The sequence below is a fragment of the Henckelia pumila genome, chromosome 3 (assembly GCF_033568475.1).
Source record: "Henckelia pumila isolate YLH828 chromosome 3, ASM3356847v2, whole genome shotgun sequence".
In the NCBI taxonomy this organism is placed as follows: domain Eukaryota; kingdom Viridiplantae; phylum Streptophyta; class Magnoliopsida; order Lamiales; family Gesneriaceae; genus Henckelia; species Henckelia pumila.
In genome coordinates, this window is record NC_133122.1 from 59420045 (window position 1) to 59443161 (window position 23117).

A 23117-nucleotide genomic window follows, 5' to 3' on the forward strand; every position below is an offset into this window, starting at 1 on the left:
TTTTGATTCTGTAACGTTCAACAATTTGTGGCAAAAATATAATGTTTTTGAAATATTTGTTCTTTAATATTAAACATTGTTTATATCGAAATATATACTTTTAAAATAAAAAACATATTATGTTAATGTCATATATATATAAATTTGTAATATCCGTGTATATACATTGACAGCTAGAATATATAATAGCATATATACACCTACATAATTTCTCATAAATGTGTACCTAACTAACTATATTCAGCTTGGTTAAGCTGGCGCTATCTATCTATAAATAAAGATATATATATATATATACCCCAGCTTGAAAAAGAGTGCGGGACACTTCACACTGGCACTGCCCCTCCCAATTAATTAATGTTTTATTATTGAAAATAAAATAATAAAATATTGATTTTTAAAAATACAATATGATATTTGATTAGAAATATCTTTTGTGGTAGCTCATGCTATCACTCATTTTATTATTTTTTTTGCGTTCTCTGATGTTATGGGAAAATGATTTTTTTTTTTTGTTTGTTAGTAAATCTTATAACAACAGACATCACTACTGATTAATAAAATTACAAGCATTATTTCTGGGGAAAAAATATATATATCTTCATTTGTCTAGTTGCATGTTGGGCATCATGTTGGGCAGTGCTTGTATAGGTAGGATCTAACTTACTCATATATATATATATCTACATAATTAATTAGCACATTGCATATTGGGCATCAAAGCGGTGTCTGTATAGATAGGATCTAACTTACCCATATATACCTACATAATTTCTCATAAATGTGTACCTAACTATTGATTAATAAAATTACAAACATTACTTCTGAAAAATATATATATATATATATATATATATATATATATATATATCTCCTGCACCTCATGATGCTCAACATGCAATATGTTATTTATATATCATATACTACTCAAGCTCGACTCGATTGATATATATTATGTCTACTCGAACTCGATCGAATAATCAATTTCAATCTTGAACCCGACTCGCGTATATTCAAACTACTCGAACTCGAAAAATTAAAATAAAAAAATAAAATTATATATAAATAAAATAGATAAATCTTGCAGCGTCTTATTTTTTTTTAGTTTTTTTTTAAATGTTCACGTGAACATTTTACAATAAAATAAAATAAAAAAGCACCAAGTTGATCTGACACCCAACGTTGTATATTTATTAAAATATTTTTTTAAGATATTTATATGAACTTCTTAATCTTTTTTCAAAATAAATAAATAACACATTGCATGTTGGGCATCATGAGGTGCATGAGATCAAAATTAATATTATAATTATATACTTTAAGCATATATATATATATATATATATATATATATATAAATATGTAATAATTAATTATTTTAGTAATTAATGTATATTTCTTGATAATAATGCATTTAATGTTTTTTTTACAATTGTTACTTGTAATATGAATTAATGTTATTTAAAAATCCTGAATTACTTTTCATTAGTTTTTGGGTCGTAATTTCTCTATTTTTTGAGAAAATATTATTAAATTAAATTAATTATTAGGTTTTATGAAAAATTTATTTATAATTTCTAATATTTTAATTCGAAATATTATCAAATAAAAACATAATAATAATATTATACTAAAACTAACTGTAATTATTTTAATTTATATACTCATATTAGTAATAATAATACACAAATAATATTTATATTAATAGTGTAATTAATAAAACTAAATATAATTATTTTATAAATTTAGTCAATTAGTTAATTTATGAAACATAAGAGCAATTAATTAGATGGTATGGCTTTCATTTTTTGGTAATTATTTTAATAAAAAACTTTAAAATCTTTTATTTATTAATAAGAGCAATTAATTAGATGGTATGGCTTTCATTTTGGGTAATTATTTTAATAAAAAATCTTTAAAATCTTTTATTTATTAATTGAATATTGTTGACTATATTTTTTGTGGTTTGTTTTAATTTGAATTTAGTAAAAATAATAAATAAAATATAGTCAAAAATATTTAAAACTGGTCTATTTTATTAAAAAAAAACTAATTTATGAAACAAAAGAGCAATTAATTGAATGAAATGACTTTCATTTTATAATAATTATTTTAATAGAAAATTCTTTAAAATCTTTGATTAATTGATTCTGCCAAATCCAGGACTTATTATAATACTTTTGATAAATTTTTATTAAATGGTATATTTTTATAATTTTTTTTAATTTTATATTAATTTTTTAAAATAGCCGAAGTACTATCCCCCACTCCCTACCAAGTGGGGTACCCGATTGAGCAACTGGTTGTGCAGATTAATGCAGTAGACTGCCTGCCCATCACCAAAATATAAAATAAAACCTATTAATTTACTAACATCAAGCTATTCAAAAATAAAAAATAAATTAATATTCTTCACTATTAATTAGTATTCAAAATTTTTTTGATTTTAAAAATATAATATTATTGGAAATTATATATTAAAATTAGATTGAAAATTATTGTGATGATAATGTGATGATATTTTAATTTTTGATTATGTAATTGATGACATATTTATTTTTGGACATTTCTCAATTGAGGATCTATAAATAGACCTCAACATTTGTGAAAAAAAAATACAAGTTTAGAGAGAAGATTTTATAAGTATTTGGTTTGATATATTTTGAGTTTTAAAGTTTTTAGTTTTTACCATAAATTTTTACTTTTCACAACACGTTATGCGAACGATCGCTCGAAGGTTCTCTATAATTTCCGACGCTCCAAAACACAAAGAGAAGACAAAAATATTTAACAAGTAAGTATATTTATTTTATTGTTTATTTATTTGTTGTGTATATATTTAATATATAATATCATGTTATTATCAGACATGATTAAAAAAAATAAGTTTTTTTAAAAAAACTTGTTATAAATCCTGGGAGGATGTTAAGACGACATCCCACACTCCCAGTAAGGGATACGACAAGTATAAAAGCTTCTAAGGTTTTTAAATAATAACGTGATATGATTATACATTACTGCTTATATAATTTTATTGTGTTGTATAATTTCATGCTATTATATAAGAGGCTTTCTATGACACCGACCTTATAATAACGTGATATGATTATACATTACTGCTTAAATAACTTTATTATCTAATTATATTTGTATAATTTTATGTTATTATATAAGAGGTTGTCTATGACACTGACCTTATAATAACATGATATGATATATATTTTATTGCGTATATTTAATTATGATTATGATTATCACAAATTTTTATTCAACACATACTCGATTTTTTTCTTACCCCCAACGGTAACAAACGACTACTTTTTGCCCTATAAATATGTTCACTCAAACTCATTTTCAATCACACCAAATTCACTCTTTCTCTCAAAATAATTTCTCCTCGATTTTTCGAAGATGAAGATGATGACATTTATAAGGCTATTTTTCATAACGACTATGATCATCATGCTCACGAGTCTTGTACTCACCAGCGATTTTCCACCACATATTTTTTCTCTATTTGTACACGCACTTGTAATCTTCGTTATTCCATTATTTTGTATTGTCGTACTAATAGAAATTAACTAATAAAATGCATTGTTATTTTTCTAGTACCACCATGTTAAATTTGGCAAAGATTGAATTTGTTGCGCTCGATATCACTGGAAAGAATTATATGTCATTGACTCTCGATGTAGAGATGCATCTTGAGTCATTGGGTCTAAGTGATACCATCAAAGAAAATAATATATCATCCTCACAAGAAAAGGCAAAGTCTATGATTTTCTTACGTAGACATCTTGATGATGGATTGAAATTTGAGTATCTCACATAAAAAGACCCAATGATTTTATGAAAAGGGCTGAAAGAAAGATTTTAGCATATAAGAAAAGTTATACTCCCGACCGCCCATGATGAATGGAATACGTTGAGATTCCAAGACTTTAAAAAAGTCAGTGATTACAATTCTGCGATGTATCGAATAGTCTCGCAATTGAAATTTTGTGGGCATGTTGTTACTGAGATGGAAATGCTTGAAAAAAACATTTTCCACATTCCACGCATCAAATATAACTCTACAATAACAATATAGAGTGCGTGAATTTTCGAGATATTCTGAACTCATCGCATGTCTTATTGTGACGGAAAAGAACAACGAATTGTCAGTAAGAAATCATCAATCCCGACCCACTGGTTCAACGGCATTTTCAGAAGTAAATTTCGTAATTAAAAATGAAAACCAAAATCAAAGGCATAGACAATATTTTGGTCGTGGACGAGGTCGAGGAAGTAGACGTGGACGTGGACGTGGACGTAAAAATTATCGCGGTCGTGGTCGTGGTCGTGGTCGTGGCCTTGGATATGAAAATAATCGAGATAGTTATTTCAATAACTCATCTCAAAAGAACGTCACGAACCACCCACCAAAAAGGCAGCATGAAAATACGAGTGAAAATAAAAATCACTCAAAAAGATCTGAGAGTGTTTGTTATAGATGTGGCACTCCAGGACATTGGTCACATATTTGTCGAATCCCTGAGCACCTATGTAAGCTCTATAAAGAATCGACAAAGGGAAAAGGAAAAGAGACCAATTTTATTGAAAATAGTGACCATTTAATTGGTTCAACTAGTTTCAATGCTGCAAATTTTTTGAATGATTTAGAAGACATTGATTAAAAGATTGTTGGGACTAGATTGTAACAAATTTTTATTTTTCATGCATTCTTGTATTATAAAACATGTTATATTTTGCATTTGTATTGTACTTAATTTTTTTTTATTGCATTTTTGTGAAGTTTGATATGGAAAATGCTATGAGCAAACATGGAAATAATATCATGGAAATTTGCATACCGGATAGTGGTACAACGCACACTATTCTGCGAGATGAAAAATATTTCATGAAAATAAAACCAACAAAAACAATGGTGAATACCATATCAGGTCCTGTAGACTTGATTGAAGGTTGTGGTAAAGCACAATTTTTGTTATCAAATGGTCAAAATTTCGGATAAATGATGCTTTATATTCACCACAATCGAAAAAAATTTGTTAAGTTTTAATGACATATATTCTCATGGATATGATACTGAGACGATAACTGATGAAAATCAGAAATATATGTGTCTTACCACATATAAATCAGGAAAGAAATATGTGGTTTAAAAATTATCAATGCTCCCTACTGGATTGCATTATACACATATAAGGTCAATCAAATCAAATGTGGTGGTTAATAATTCTTCAATATTAACCAATTGGCATGATCGATTGAGACATCCTGGTTCAATAATGATGCGAAGAATTATTGAAAATACGCATGGTCATCCATTGAAAGACCAGAAGATCTTTCATAATAATAAGTTTCAATGTAAAGCATGTTCTCTTGGAAAACTTATTATAAGACCATCACCAGCTAAAATCCAAACAGAATCACTTATATTTCTTGAACGTATTCAGGGTGATATTTGTGGGTCAATTCATCCACCATATGGACCATTTCGATATTTTATGGTATTGATCGATGCCTCCAGCAGATGGTCACATGTATGCTTATTGTCAACTCGAAAAGTGGCATTTGAAAGATTAATGGCTCAAATAATAAAATTGCGGAATCAATTTCCCGATTATACAATTAAGAAAATAAGACTTGATAATGCTGGAGAATTTACTTCCCAAACTTTCAATGACTATTGTATGTCAATGGGAATTACTGTTGAACATCATGTTGCTCATGTTCATACACAGAATGGATTAGCTGAATCATTGATTAAACGTCTACAACTGATTGCTAGACCAATGATTATGAGAACAAAACTCCCTATTTCTATATGGGGACATGCAATTTTACATGTTGCGGCATTAATTCGCATCAGACCAAGTGCATATCATAAATTCTCCTCTCCCCATTGCAACTTGCATTTGGTAAAGAACCAAATATTTCTCATATGAGAATTTTTGGATGTATGGTGTATGTGCCTATTGCACCACCTCAATGATAAAAAAATGGGTCCTCAAAGAAAAATCGGTATTTATATCGGTTATGATAGTCCATCAATCATTCGATATCTTGAGCCTCAGGCAGACGATGTGTTTACAGCACGCTTTGCTGATTGTCATTTTAATGAAGAAATCTTACCAATGTTAGGGGAGAAAAGGAAATCACATGGTATGTACCATCATTGTTACATTTGGATCCAAGAACCAAACAATGTGAGAAAGATGTACAACAAATTGTGCACTTGCAAAGAATTGGAAATCAAATTTCAGATGCATTTGCAGACACAAAAGGGGTAACAAAATCATATATACATGCTGTAAATGCCCCTGCTCGAATTGAAATTCCAAAGAAACAAATTGAACACACTCATGATGTAATAAAACGCTTGAAGCGTGGAAGGCCAGTCGGTTCCAAGGATAAAAATCCTCGGAAAAGAAAAGGCATAGAGAAACACGATGATCATAAAATAGAAAATGGTGTTCCAGAAGAAACACCTGATGATGAAAATATTCTGTCAGAACCACAAACTGACGAGAATCATGAAATCTCTATCAATTATATTAATATTGGAAAAATATGGAACCGAAAAGATATAGAAGATATTGATGAGATATTTTCTTATAATGTGGCATGTGACATCATAAATGAAAATGAGGATCATGAAACAAAATCTTTTGGAGAATGTAAAACTCGTCATGATTGGGCCAAATGGAAAGATGTCATCCATGTTGAATTGGATTCGCTAAATAAACGTAATATTTTTGGACCTATAGTCCTCACACCTAAAGGTGTAAAACCTGTTGGATACAGATGAGTTTTTATTCGAAAGCGAAATGAGAAAAATGAAATAGCAAGATATAAAGCTAGACTTGTTGCACAAGGTTTTTCTCAAAGGCCTGAAATTGATTATGAAGAAACGTATTCTCCTGTTATGGATGCAATTACGTTTCGATATTTGATTAGTTTGATCGTGTCTGAAAATTTGAAAATGTGTCTTATGGATGTTGTTACAGCTTACTTATACGGATCACTTGATAGTGATATATACATGAAAATATCTGAAGGATTTAAGATGTATGAAACACAAAGTTCAAAACCCAGAGAATTTTATTCTGTAAAATTGCAAAGATTATTATATGGGTTGAAGCAATCCGGCCGAATGTGGTATAATCGGCTAAGTGAGCACTTGATGAAAAAGGGATATGTAAATGATCCAATATGCCCTTGTGTTTTCATCAAAAAAACAATATCCGGATGTGTAATTATTGCTGTATATGTTGATGATTTAAATATCATTGGAACGAATAAAAAAATTCAAGAAGTTGTGATGTACTTGAAAAAAGAATTCGAAATGAAGGATCTTGGGAAAACCAAGTATTGCTTGGGTTTGCAAATTGAACAAAAAGAATGTGAAATTTTGTTCACCAGGCAAATTATACAGAAAAGATCCTTAAACGTTTTAATATGGATAAATCAAATCCATTAAGTACTCTAATGGTTGTAAGATCATTAAACATAGAAAAGGATCCATTTCGTCCATGTGAAGATGATGAAGTTATTCTTGGTCCAGAAGTACCATATCTAAGTGTCATTGGTGCCCTTATGTATCTTGCAAATTGCACTAAACCTGATATATCTTTTGCTGTAAATTTATTAGCAAGATTCAGTTCATATCCAACAAAGAGGCACTGAAATGGAATTAAACATATATTCTGTTATCTACGAGAAACGAAAGATTTGGGACTTTTGTACTCAAAAGACACCAATCAAAGTATCATTGGTTATGCTGATGCTGGATATTTATCTGATCCACATAAGGCACGTTCCCAAACCGGATATGTATTTACTCGTGGAGGCACGACAATTTCTTGGCGTTCACAGAAACAAACACTAGTAACAACTTCATCAAATCACGCCGAGATTATTGCGCTACATGAAGCAAGTCGTGAATGTGTTTGGCTAAAATCAATGACACAACATATCCAAACTTCTTGTGGATTATCAGTAAACAAGAATCATGTGACGTTGTATGAAGATAATGCTGCATGTATTGCTCAAATAAAAGAAAGATACATCAAAAGTGACAGAACCAAACATATCCCCCCAAAGTTCTTTGCCTACACTCAAGATCTTGAGAAGAATAAAGATATTGATATATGTTACATTCAATCAAGTGAGAACTCATCAGATCTCTTCACAAAGGCGCTTCCTACGACAATATTCAGAAAGCATATATATAATATTGGGATGCGAAATCTACAGCGTATGTAAAGAATCGATCGTATTAACATGAGGGGGAGTTTACGTGGCTGCACTCTTTTTTCCTTGCTATGGTTTTTATCCCACTGGATTTTTCCTAGTAAGGTTTTTAACGAAACAATATACAAACACGTAATATCACGATCATCATCACAAGGGAGAGTATTGAAAATTATATATTAAAATTAGATTGAAAATTATTGTGATGGTGATGTGATGATATTTTAATTTTTGATTATGTAATGGATGACATATTTATTTTTGGACATTTCTCAATTGAGGATCTATAAATAAAGCTCAACATTTGTGAAGAAAAAATACAAGTTTAGAGAAAAGATTTTATAAGTGTTTGGTTTGATATATTTTGAGTTTTAGAGTTTTTACTTTTTACCATAAATTTTTACATTTCACAACAAATATAATATTTTATCTATATAATATTATATCTATACTATATTATAATAGTTGAACTCTTTAGAATAACCGATTTTGGTGTGTCAAATCACATCAAAAATTCTTCCCATTTTATTCCTAAATTTAACACATTTCTCTTTTATGTTAGATATTAAATGACTAAATTATCCTCGCTTTTTTCTAACAGCCTTATCTCCTTTTATCTTTATCTTTTTTTTTTCAAATTTCATCATTTATCAATTCCTATTAAATTATTTACAATTTTTTTTTCAACTTTTCTCTAATTTATATATCAAATTATCAAGCGCGTGAAAAATCATGTGTCACAATCGCGAATATATATTATAATATACACGCAAAGCGTGTGCTGCGGTCACTAGTATTTAGTAAATATGCATCTATAAAAACTTTTTACAGTTAAAAAAATAGTAATATAAAAATATATTAGACTTGAATAACAAATTTTTCAAAAGCATCTATAAAAAACGTTTTACAAAACTCTTGTCCAAACATATTTTTTATTTTAAAAAAAATTGTAAAACATTAAAAATATTTTTAAATTATTTGTTCAAATAAACGTTCATCATCATGACACATGAGTACTATTTAATAATATTATCAACACTAAAAATATGTACGAAAAGATTACAAAATATAATGCAAGAGATTCATATAATCGTTTTCCCATCCATACCAAAACAAGATGGATTATTTAATAAAATAATATTTGATTATATATTTGAAATATAACTTTATGATATTTCACCACTATTTGGTGTTTCTTCTTCATTCCTTCTTATTACATATATATATATATATATATAAGTCGTTTACCTGTACGTATGCTGCATACAAAAGAAGAAACAACACTCTCATCGGCTTAACTCTTCCATGGCGTCGGCGGCGGAGGCGGAGCACGAGGTCAAAGAAACGGCGGTGATAATAGTCGGCGGCGGCCCTTCAGGCCTAGCAACGGCGGCGTGTCTGAGCAATCTCTCGATCCCATACATACTTATCGAGAGAGAAGATTGCGTGGCATCGATCTGGAAGAAATACGCCTACGACCGAGTCCACCTGCACCTGGCAAAGCCATTCTGCCAGCTTCCCCTGCTTCCCATCCCTTCATCTTACCCCACTTATCTTTCCAGAGAAGAGTTCGTGCACTACTTAAACGACTACGTTTCGCATTTCGGGATCAAACCCATCTTCCGCCAGGCGGTGGAAGCGGCGGAGTACGATGAAGTTGCCGGAAAATGGAACGTTAAGGCGAGATCATATCATCATGAGGCCATAAAGGAGTACAGTTCTAGGTTTCTGGTCGTGGCCACCGGTGAATCCTGCGACCCTTTCTGGCCTGAGATGGAGGGTTTGCAGAGCTTTAATGGCAAGGTTTTGCATTCGACGCAGTATAAAAATGGGGAGAAGTTTGAGGGTAAGAGTGTTTTGGTGGTGGGGAGTGGCAACTCCGGCATGGAGATTTCCTTGGATCTTGCTAACTCTGCCGCCAAAACCTCCATTGTTGTCCGAAGCCCGGTGAGATATATATATTTCTTATTTTTAACGTAAATTATGAAAATGATCATTTGGAAACAAAAAACAAAATTTATAGATATGTATGTTATTTTCGTTCTTTATATCCTAATTAAGAGGCCCTTTAAATTAATATTTCAACAATCATATATAATATTGCGATAATTTGTATATTTAAAAATTTTATAAATATTACATGCACACATATTTTTCGATCTAAGACGTATGTCTATGTTACTTATTTGAGTGCAGATTCATGTATTATCAAGAAGTATGATTAATATGGGATTAGTATTATTAAAGTACTTGAGTTTGGATTGGGTTGACTCTCTCTTGGTTATTATGAGCAAAATTGTGTATGGAGATTTGTACAAGTATGGGATCCAGAGACCCATAGAGGGGCCTTTTGCTATGAAGGATAAGTATGGAAAATATCCAGTTATCGATGTTGGAACCTATCAAAAAATCAAGTCCCAAGAAATCCAGGTTCGTCCACAAATTTTCATAGTATTTTTTTTTATATATATATACTAATTATTCTGGCCGTGATATGTAGGTTTACGTGTGTTTTCATATAGATTAAAAAAAATAAATTTTAGAAAAAATTTCATACCTTTTTTTTTTTTTGAAAGAATTTCATACCTTTTTAATGAATCTGTCGGTAAGATAAAAAAAAAATTGTTGGTGGTTGTGAATGTATTTAGTGATAATGTTAAAGAGGTGAAAGGTAAATAAAATAATAATAAATATGAAAATTAGATGGTATATTTGAAATTTTGATTCACAAAAAAATGTGATTATTAGGGAGTGTTTGTGTTCACTAAAAAATGATTGTTAGATTTTGATTTAAAAAATCACTTTTGTTTGTTTCTTAATCCCAAATATTGTGTTAACTTATGCTTAATTTAATTGAAATTCAAAAGTTCATCATTATTCAAAAGTGATTCTAATAAAAAAATCACGGTTAAAATCACTCTAATCACTTATTTATCAAACACTCTCAACTTTTATTTTTAGATATTCACAATTGTTTTCAAACATTATTAACTTTTGATTTTTCTTAATTTTTTTTATAATTTATAAATTTAAGTATTTTTACAAAACATAATTTTTTACAAGAACTCTCTAAATCATTACAACACAAAAACGTCGACAATGATCACTTTGAATAACGCTAGTACCAAATTTACGATATAATATATGCGCGTGTATATATTTATATATGGATAAGATATATCGATTTTGAATTGGAGAAAAAATTGTTATAATTATTAATTAGGCAGTAAACTCAATACTTCATCTCAAAGTTGACGCCGACACAATGCGAGATTAATTAGAAGTCATGTTTTTTTTTTTTTTTTTGAAAAAAAAAACTATGTATAATCAAAACAAAGTGTTTGGTGTGCATAAATAGGTATTGCCGCGAATAAAGAGAATTACAGGTACAAATGTGCTATTTGAGGATGGAAAAGAATATGTTTTCGATGCAATTATATTAGCCACTGGCTTCAAAAGATCCACGAAGTGGCTCAAGGTAATCAAAATAAATCCCCATTTAATACTTCTATATTTATTATTTATTTATTTAGTAAACGAAACAAAAAAAAAAAAAAAAAGGGCAGAAATGTTTACTATTTTTGTGCAGGGAGATGAATACCTTTTAGATGATGATGGGCTTCCAAAGCCCAATTACCCGAATCACTGGAAAGGTTTGAATGGGCTGTATTGCTCTGGGCTGGTTCGGAAAGGACTGTACGGAGCCGCCATGGATGCCCAAAACATAGCCCACGACATCAACACTATGCTATATAAGACTTAATTAAAAGCTTTGTACTCAATAATCAATACTCGGAATAATTCGATTTATTTCTAAAACTAAAGACTAAAGTCCTTTCACTTGTAATAGTTCATCTTCGAAACTTTAGTTGAATCGAGACATATTAATATTGTATTTTCAATATTTTATATCGAATTTCATCGTAAAAAAAAATAGACGAGTTCAAAAAATACATAACCGCTTTGTTACGTACCAACAAGTTCAACCATATATTTTTGTGACTGAAATTGAATGCAAAGTTATGTTTTAGTCGGACGCAAATTCACCCAAATTTTGGATCACTCACTTATTTGGCTAATATCTTGGATTTATATGTATATATAGTATTTATTTATGCCATTTACTGACTATATTATATATATATATATATATATATATAGAATTTAAAGACAATTTTTAGAAAAAATATCTAACTTAAAGATAAGATAACAATCACAACTAGTCCATTACCTGCCTCAGAACTCAGCATATATTTTCCATGGCGGAGCCAGATGTGAGAGCGTCGGCGGTGATCGTAATCGGTGGCGGAACCTCCGGTATAGCAACGGCGGCGTGTTTAAGTAACCTGTCGGTCCCATACATACTCCTGGAGAGAGAAGACTGCTTCGCATCGATCTGGAAGAAATATGCATACGATCGGCTTCACCTTCACCTGGCCAAACAGTTCTCCGAGCTCCCCTTGCTGCCCATCCCTGCATCTTACCCCACCTACATATCCAGAACCCAGTTCGTGCACTACTTAAACGACTACGTTTCGCATTTCGGGATCCACCCCATTCTCCGGCAGGCGGCGGAGGCGGCGGAGTACGATGAAGTCGCCGGAAAATGGAACGTCCAGGCCCGAGATCGTTCCAACCATGAAGTGAAGGATTACAGTTCGAGGTTTCTTGTCGTGGCCACCGGCGAATCCTGCGACCCTTTCTGGCCTGAGATCGAAGGTTTGCAGAGCTTTGATGGTGAGATTTTGCATTCCACGCAGTATAAAAATGGCGAGAGTTTCAAGGATAAAAGTGTTTTGGTTGTCGGGAGTGGAAACTCTGGCATGGAGATTTCCTTGGATCTTGCTAATTATGGTGCCAAAACCTCCATCGTTGTCCGAAGCCCGGTGAGATATATCATATATCCATTAATTTTTCTTTATTTTTATTTTTAATTTATTGTACTTTTTTTATGGTATGATTTGAGTACTATATGTAAATCTATGGTAGATTTCAATATAATATATGGGTAATACTCTAATAATACATCTAATGTCTCATAATTTGTCACGTCAATAATATATAATTAATTATGTCTATGGAACAGTCGGAAGCATGGTTCGAATATTATTCATATACTAAGATATCATTTACCTGTATATGTCTATGCATCATGAGTACTGCAGATTCATATACTGTCGAAATGGATGATGCGTATGGTGGGGCCATTAATGTTTAAGTATTTGAGCTTGGATTGGATCGACTATATGATGGTTATTATGAGCAAAATTGTGTATGGAGACTTGTCTAAGTATGGGATTCAAAGACCAAAAGAAGGGCCTTTTGCGACCAAGATCAAGTATGGAAAATACCCCATCATCGACGTCGGAACATATCGGAAAATCAAATCTCGGGAGATTCAGGTTAACTCGTTACAAAGTGTGTTTTTTTTTTTTTGTAATAAATTGGGGATGAATATTAATACTAATGCCATTTATTTAGTGAGAATAAACAGGTCTTGCCCGGAGTAAAGAGAGTTGGAGGCAAAAGTACTGTGATATTTGAGAATGGAAAAGAATATGCATTCGATGCAATCGTGTTCGCCACTGGCTTCAAAAGATCAACTAAAGAATGGCTCAAGGTTATTAATTATATATCAAATTAATTGAATGCATTTATATATATATTGGTGATTATTCTAATTTATAGTAATATTTTTGTTCATGAACAATTAATTAATTTTGTGTAGGGAGATTTTAATCTTTTGAGTGATGATGGATTTGCAAAGAATTGGAAAGGTGCGAACGGGTTATATTGCTGTGGTCTGAGGAGGAACGGGATATATGGAGCTGGCTTGGATGCCCAAAACATAGCTCGCGACATTAAGAGTTTGATGGAAGAAAAATAGTCGATTATCTATTATATATATAATTTTGCTATACTGTTTATCTATCGTGTACATCAATGTGTCCACCATTGAGGTGACAATCACCTATTGGATGTAATGCATTATATATCTAATAGTCGAGTGTCACTTCAATGATGGGCACATAGATGAGTAGGCAGCATAACAAAAGTTATATATATATATATATATATATATATATTTGTGCATATGTACGTGTGTACACGTTGTGTTGGTAACACAGCATATGGTGCTGTGCACCAAACGGCGCCGTTTTGGCCTTTTCCTTTCTTTTTTTTTTTCAATTTGTTTTGGCCTTTTTGTTTCCACGTGCAGTTTCATTTTTTTATTTTTTTTTTTTCAATTTGTTTTGGCATAACTGTTACTTAAATTAATACAAAGTGCCACTAACACGTGCACAACAGTGGGTTAAATTTATTTAATATGAAACAATATTAATTTAAATAATGCTTATAAAATTAAATATTATTATATTAATAATAATATCTTTAACTATTTCTACATATCATATTTTAGAATTTGTACCTTGAAGTTTTTTTTTTTGCAATGAATAAAATTATAAAAAATATATTATTAACATGCTAATGTTTGAATTAAAATTTATAATATTTTTATCATTAAAATATAAAATAAAACTAAAATTTAGCACTACATTTAAATAATAGTATTTACAACCTCTAAAATAAGTTATTATAATACCCAAAATATAGTTGATAGACAAAAATAAATAATTCAAACAAAATGGACGGTGAAAAGGAAAAGAGAAGGAAAAAAGTTGGAAAAAAAAAAATAAAATCTCCATTTTGTTTGAATTATTAATTTTTGGTTCATAAACTATATTTTGGGTATGACGATTTCAAAATCTAAACATATTTTTAATAATTTGAATATAAGTTAAATAGTGTTTGCAATCTCTAAAAATAAGTTATTAAAAAAATTTAACAAATTTTGTAAAGAATAAAATACATGATAACTTATTTTAGAGGTTGCAAACACTTATATTTAAATGTAGTGCTTAATTTTTAGTTTTATGTTATATGTACATGATGAAAATATTATAAATTTTAATTCAAACATTAGCATGTTAAAAATATATTGTTTAAAATTTTATTCATTGACAAAAAAAACTTCACGGTGCTCATTGAATTCGAAAATATGATTTGAAGAAATTGTCAAAAATATTATTATATTAATAATAATATTTAATTTTATAAGCATTATTTAAATTAATATTGTTTCAAAATAAATAAATTTAACCCACAGTTGTGCCAAAACAAATTGAAAAAAAAAAAAAGAAAGAAGGAAACTGGGCGTTGAAACGAAAGGCAAAAACAAATTGAAAAAAAAAAAAAGAAAAAGAAAAAGGAAAAGGCCAAAACGGCGCCGTTTGGTGCACGGCACCATATGCTGTGTTGACCAACACAGCAGAGGATCCGTGCCCATATCATCATGTAATTAATCATAAGTTTGGATGGTGGATAGTATTAAAACGGGCTAATTGCATTCACATTCCCTGTGAAAAGTCTAAAAGGCATAAAACCCTCCGTGTAAAATTAATAGCATGTTATACCCTATTTTTTAAAAAATTAGCATAAAAACCCCTATGAGAGGGTATAAATGTACCCGAATTTGTATAACATAGGGGTGAAATGTGCTACATTTTAAAAAACTGAGGGATGCATTAGCCTATTAATATTTCTTAGGGGATTTTATGCCTTTTAGACTTTTTACAGGAGGTGTGAATGCAATTAGCTCATATTAAAACTTATAATAAAAATACATGTATATATATAATTAATAGAATGTTTGTTCGTGGTACATAAAAACCAAACAGGATAATAAATAGAAAGACTATTGCGAGTCTAATTTTCTCTATTTTTACATAGTCTAAAAGATCGTGTTTGTTGATTAATTACCTGCGTGCGCCCAATCACAAATCATAACACATGTTTCACCGATTGGTTTTGGAAAACAAAGGTTCTGTTTCAACATGTATTTATAAAAGTATTTTTTTAAAAAAAAAAAATTTATAAAATATTTTATAAGTTGTTTTTTAAGAATAAATATGACAACTATTTCATCAAACATTTTCACATTTCCAAAATAATCTTGTTCATTTTTTTTCTTTCATTCTAAAAATATCTAAAAACACTATCTCCTTCATTTTAGGTCATTAATTTTAAGTTTCATTCTTATGCTTACTCGTGGTCAATTGGTTAACACAATCATGAGCACCGAAACGAATTCAGGAAAATAAAAAAGTACCTTTGTTTACTCGTCAATGTGGAAAATTCGATAATGGTCGTGTTTGTTCTCATGAAATAAAATGTTTCTCTAAAACATTATGATAACTGATAATGCATGCAGACCAACTCAACTGAAAAATTGGTATGGAACATATATAATACATAGAAAGGTCTTGGATGCTAGTGTATTAATTCGTTGATGAAGAAAATAGCCATATTCTTTCCACGGTAACTTTTGCATGAGCTGTTAAATAATACTGGAAATCCCTATTCGAACAATCATGCAATTTATTTTCTTTGCCGACAATACATTATAACAATATTCCTTATATGTCGTATATATTATGATTATTTATTTTGACACAGGCTTAGAATATACCTTGGGCTTTTAATATGTGCCCGGGCGTGGAACCTCCGGGGCTTTGGGGGCCACGGGGTTGCCGTGCAAGTGCAATGGGCTTCTAAAGATAAAAAAATTTCAAAAAATCTAACTGAAAGATAAGATAACAATCACAGTTAGTCCACTAGCTGCCTCCGAATATTTTCCATGGCGGAGCAAGATGTGAAAGCGTCGGCGGTGATCGTAATCGGTGCCGGAGTCTCCGGCCTAGCAACGGCGGCGTGTTTAAATAAACTGTCGGTCCCATACATACTCCTGGAGAGAGAAGACTGCTTCGCATCGATCTGGAAGAAATATGCATACGATCGGCTTCACATTCACCTGACCAAACACTTGTCCGAGCTGCATGAGTACTGCAGATTCATATTCAGTCGAGATGGATGATGCGTATGGTGGGGCCATTGTTCAAGTATTTGAGCTTGGATTGGATCGACTATATGATGGTTATTATGAGCAAAATCGTGTATGGAGACTTGTCTAAGTATGGGATTCAAAGGCCAAAAGAAGGGCCTTTTGCGACCAAGATCAAGTATGGAAAATACCCCATCATCGACGTCGGAACCTATCGGAAAATAAAATCTCGGGAGATTCAGGTTAACTTGTTACAATGTATTTTATTTTTATTGGTAATAAATTGGGGGTAAATATTACTAATGTCATTTATTTAGTGAGAATAAGCAGGTCTTGCCCGGAGTAAAGAGAGTTGGGGGCAAAAGTACTGTGATATTTGAGAATGGAAAAGAATATGCATTCGATGCAATCGTGTTTGCCACTGGCTTCAAAAGATCAACAAAAGAATGGCTCAAGGTTATTAATTATATATCAAATTAATTAAATGCACACACACACATATATATATAATTAATTAATTTTGTGTAGGGAGATGTTGATCTTTTGACTGATGATGGGTTTGCAAAGAATTGAAAAGGTGCGAATGGGTTATATTGCTGTGGTCTGAAAGGGAACGGGATTTTTGGAGCTGGCTTGGATGCCCAAAACATAGCTCGCGACATCAAGAGTTTGATGGAAGAAAAATAATCGATTATTTATGGAATTGTTTGGTTTATTGTATTATTAATTTTTGTATAACTTATCACTTTCAATCACCTTTTATTTTCGTTGTATTATTTATCTATTTATTAATTATTAATTTTATATCAATTAAATCAAATAAATTATAATTTATCCATCAAATCAAACAATATATATTAACTATTTTTTCTTTTATATATCAATAGTAGGTACATAGGTAGGCACAGTGGGGGTGTAGGGATGGCAATGGGGCCGAGCGGGTCGGGGACGGGATGTCTTCCCCATCCTCATTTTCGAATTTAAATCTAATTCTCATACCCGCCCAAATCTCAATTAAATTTTATCGGGGATTTACTCTACCATTTATGTACCCCATATAGAGTAAATTACTGATGTCGTTCTCTAGTATATGCTAGAGGGTAACTAGGATTAAGGTTAGCGCCGGAACAGGGTTGGCAATATGTGTATTGTATACTAGATTGATTTATACTTTTAACGAAATTCAAACATATTTAGTTGAAATGCACGTATAAAATCCTATGAAATATAGAGTTCTCTTATTTCTATGCCTTTCTCCTGCAGATGACTGCTTGCAAGGCGCAGTGGTTCCTCTCATGGTAGGAGTGTTCTTTCCTTTGATACCAATGGTAGTGACACCTGTATTCCCATATCCATCTCCGCGAAAATTAAGTGCTTATCTCCATATTCATATTAAAAAATATATGTATATATTATAAATAAATTTTATTATAATATATGTATATATATATATATATATATATGAATTAGTAAATTTTATTATATAAGAATATAAAAATTATTATTCAATTTTATAATAAAATATTTAAAATATTTTGGGTCAAATTTTTTATTATAATATCAACTTTTAAAATTAATAAAAATCTTTTAAATACAAAAATATTTTTATAAATTAAAATTAATATTTTAAATAAAATACTATATGTATCAAAAATTTATTAAAATTATATATTATTTCTAAATTTATCAAAATAAATAATATATAGACTAATATAAATATTTTATATGTGTACGTAACATGAGTGAGATTCAAATAATATTTTTATGTTATAAAAAATTATGCTATCATAAACGAATATATTATATATAATGTATAAAAATATAACGAAATAATAATAATAATACTTTTAATTTTAATGTTTTAATAATATTTTATATTTAATAAAATTTGATAATTAAAATATTATTATTATTATTATTATTATTATTATTATTATTATTATTATCCGGGCGGTTTCGGAAATGAGGATAGTTTCCTCATACCCGCTCCAATATGTTTCGGGGATTATTCAAAATCTCCGAACCCAAAATCATACACGAAAATATTCTCACAAACCCTATCCGTTTCGGGTTTTCTTCGCAGATACCCGAACCCACGAGGAATTGTCATCGCTAGGTGGGTGGACAACATGCCAATATATATAAATATATATATATATATATATATATATATATATTTGTTGCACGTGTGTGTATACGTATATCATCATGTAATTAATTATAAGTTTGGATGGTGGATAGTATTAAAACTAATAAAAATATAATGTATATAAATAATAGAATATATTTTCCTGGTACATAAAAACCAAACAGGATAATAACTAGAAAGACTATTGTGAGTCTAATTTTTTCTATTTTTACATAGTCTAAGAGATCGTGTTTGTTGATTAATTACCTGTCGACGAGGAATGTTGTTTGTCGTGAAAGAAGCTGACAAATTAGGAGATATAAATTAACTTTTGTTGCAGACAAATCATTGGAAAAATTAATTCTTTATGAATCTTCCTTTTTTTTCTATCCATGTATATTACAATTGAAGTCACCAGTAGTGCACAATAAGAGAAAAAAGAAAACATGCAGACAGGACCATGAGAACCACCCAAAGTGATGACACTTGGTTCGGTTGGTGACTACAAATTAATAAAAACATGTGATTCTTATCATATTTTCCGTCTTAACATTCGATCCGGAGTCATCGAACCCGTGCATAATAAAACTAAGTGACAATATTAAAATAAATACTAAATTAGACAACATCGATTGCACGTGACACTTTGCCACATGTTTTTTTTCAATAATTGTGACCTAATATTAAAATAAATACTAAATTAAACAACATTGATTGCACGTGACTTTTTCCCACATGTTTTTTTCAATAATTGTGACGTCCTAAACGAATGTGTGATGATAAATTTTTTTAAATTATTCGATTATACCCTCACTCCAAAAAAAAAATATCATTTCTCATTTCTTCCCATTTTTTTTCGATTTTTATTCTAACCTTCTTCTTTCTTTTTCATTTTTCTTCACTATCAAATTAAAATTTTCTCAGTCGGCATTTTATGAAATTGGAGTTTTACTAAATTATATATTTACGGAACACACATCGCGTGTGTAACCGTGGCTTGTATTCAATTATTTCCAAGCAGGGGTGTCCCACCATTGGGGCAAATGGCTCCCAAAATTATGAAAAAAGCGTGTAGTTTGCCGACAAGTTTTAAACATTTGTGATACTCAGACTCGAATCTTTCGTATCTCATTTTTTTTTTTTTGTAGATTTTAAGTGTTTTTTTTTTTGAAATTTTCATAATTCTAAAAAAAAAATATCAAAATGTCACCACGGTCAATTTTTTTTTTAAATTATAATTTCAAATAATTAATAATATTAAATGATTTTTGAAAGAATAATAAATTATATTTCATAAACAAAAATATGAAAATTTGGTTTTGTGAAATTTTATATTTCTAGTTTATGTATTAAAAAAAATTAATAACGATAAATTCTCGTTTTACTATAAATATATAAACTAAGGTGATGCTTTCGACTTCCATAAGTTGGTATAGTTTTTAAGAAAGACATTACTAAAGGTGGCAATTGGTAGTTTAAAAATAAAAATAAAAACAAAGGTGGCAATTGGTGCTCCATCTATATTCAAACTAATCTAAGCACTAACTTAGGTATCGGAGAGGTTATGCCGAACGCACCTTCGACGTCTCATAACCCTGTTTTTGTTTGTGCAGAACTACATTTGTCCGACTTGATCTGTGTTTTGAAAGATTTAAAAATCCGCTCTATCAAATCGAATACGAGGTAAAATTTTGATATCATCAACAATCATAATAATTATTTATATAGGGCATGTTTGAAGTTATGTATTAATAATCCATGTATTAATAATCTTATCTAGTCTCACGTTTTTTTTTTGCTATATTATTTAATAATCTTTCAATTATTTATGGCACATCAATCAAATCATTAATTATTTATCTTATATCAATCAAATCATTAAATTTAAATTACTATATTACTTTTTATAAATAATATTATTTATATTATTATTAATTATTAAAAGTATAAAATGGTAATTTACTAATTTTATATAAAATATAACCAATCAAATCAAACAAACCATAATCTATCAATCAAATCAAATTTTATATTAACTATCTTTTTTTATTTATTTTTTATTACAATATATTACTTATATCTATATTATCTATCTTATCATCAACTCCAAATGGACCCATAATATATTGATCTTCTTGTACAAATAACGAATCAACTAAAATTAAAATAAAAAATTATTTAAAAATATTTTATATTATATTTTAAGGGATTAAAAAATTTAAAATGTATTAATTGCGACGGTTAAATTGAAAACCGTAGCAATATGTGTTATGGTTTTTAAAAACCGTACCGTATGCACAAGATGCGACGTTTGTTTTTTTAAAAAAACTTGTCGCACTCAGACCTTAGTGGTTACGATTTTTATTAACCCTAGCACAATGCGTTGGTTTTTTTCATCGAAAAACTGTTGCAACATTATGCGATAAGCATTTTTTTAACGTTTTTCTAAAGCGTTAAAAATCATCGCAGTAATTCATTTGTGACAATTTTTGCAATGAAATTTCCGTCGCAACCTCCGTATTTTTTTTTTGGGTGGTATATATATTTTTTAGAAACTTGCGGCAAATAATTTTAGAGTGTGCATAATCAATCAGGTATTGCCGGGAATAAAGAGGATTAGAAACACAAGTGTGTGGTTTGAGAATGCAGAAGAGTATGCATTCGCTGCAATCGTATTAGCCACGGGTTCAAGACTCAAGAGAGCCCCAAAACATACATATATATGAGGCATATTTATTCGGAAAAATTAAATTTTTTTAGTCACGCGTATTTGTTTTTTTAATCACGATTTTAGTCATGGTCTTGTATATTTCGATTTTAAAAAATCTATATCTTTATAATCTGTACATTTATTTCATCGAGAGTATTGATATGATAATACGTACGCACAAATTTAATAAGTATGCATGTTTCATGTGTTATTTTGGATGGTGGATATTAAAACGAGTACGTATGATGTAATCTAATGCATGTCAATTATACAAATACAATTGACAGTTCAATTAATTTAGTTTGGTTGCTCAAACTCAACTTTCTTATAATTTGGAGCTTGAGTTTGGAATTTTTCACAAGCGTGCAACTAATTTATTAAAGCTTAAGCACCAGATACGTGCAAACCCAAACAAGCAAACAAAAAGAGGAAAATTATATACATGCGCTTAATTTTTTATTTTTTATCGGTTAATTTACGGTCCTAATCCATTCGCTTGTATTTTTAAAAAAAATTTATTTTATTTTTCAACGAAGGGCTAATTTATTATCAATCAATTCATACTAGTCTTTACTCTCTTTTTTTCGCAATTTTGATATTTTTTTAATCAAAGTATTAACGCAATATCAGATATGTTAAGAATGTATCATCACATGAAAAAATTTAATTCCAGACCTAAAAAAAAAAAATACTCAAACAAATATATAAAAAAATACTCAAACAAATATATAAAAAAATTTTGAAAAGTGTTTTTTGTAAATAAATAAATTAATTTTATAAGCGTGATATTTTTATAAATAAGTAGCTAGTTATCATTATCAATAGATAAAATAAAATATCATTTTGGTAATTAAATATATACTAAAGGGTAAAATAAAAAAAAAGTTGGACATATCAACATCCAACCCCTCAACTTTAATAAAATAGAACACATAAATCATTAGATATATATCATGATCTTATATTTGTACTACGTAGCACAAATTAATATTAAGGTTCAAAACACACACCTAGCTGGCTAGCTCTAATTAAGCTATATATTCCACACTGATGAAAAAGAAAAGAAAGAAAGAAAGAAAACACATTCTACTCAGAAGTTTTAATTTCTTGATTAATTA

General features: G+C 29.7%; 2 protein-coding genes and 1 pseudogene across 2 annotated transcripts; all 3 read left to right on the top strand.

Moving 5' to 3' along the window:
* Window positions 1-9543: 9543 nt before the first annotated feature.
* Window positions 9544-12132, top strand: LOC140892746 (probable indole-3-pyruvate monooxygenase YUCCA10). The gene is made up of 4 exons (XM_073301722.1): window positions 9544-10206; window positions 10456-10689; window positions 11618-11737; window positions 11849-12132. The coding sequence occupies exons 1-4, from the start codon at window positions 9565-9567 to the stop codon at window positions 12020-12022; spliced, it is 1170 nt and encodes a 389-aa protein (XP_073157823.1). The 5' UTR covers window positions 9544-9564; the 3' UTR covers window positions 12023-12132.
* Window positions 12133-12459: 327 nt separating this feature from the next.
* On the top strand, window positions 12460-14447 carry LOC140891634 (probable indole-3-pyruvate monooxygenase YUCCA10). The gene is made up of 4 exons (XM_073300224.1): window positions 12460-13145; window positions 13425-13661; window positions 13754-13879; window positions 13988-14447. Exons 1-4 carry the CDS (start codon window positions 12519-12521, stop codon window positions 14144-14146), a joined length of 1149 nt encoding a protein of 382 aa, XP_073156325.1. The 5' UTR covers window positions 12460-12518; the 3' UTR covers window positions 14147-14447.
* A 2486-nt stretch (window positions 14448-16933) lies between these two features.
* LOC140888807 (probable indole-3-pyruvate monooxygenase YUCCA10) lies at window positions 16934-18463 on the top strand (annotated as a pseudogene).
* Window positions 18464-23117: the final 4654 nt, after the last annotated feature.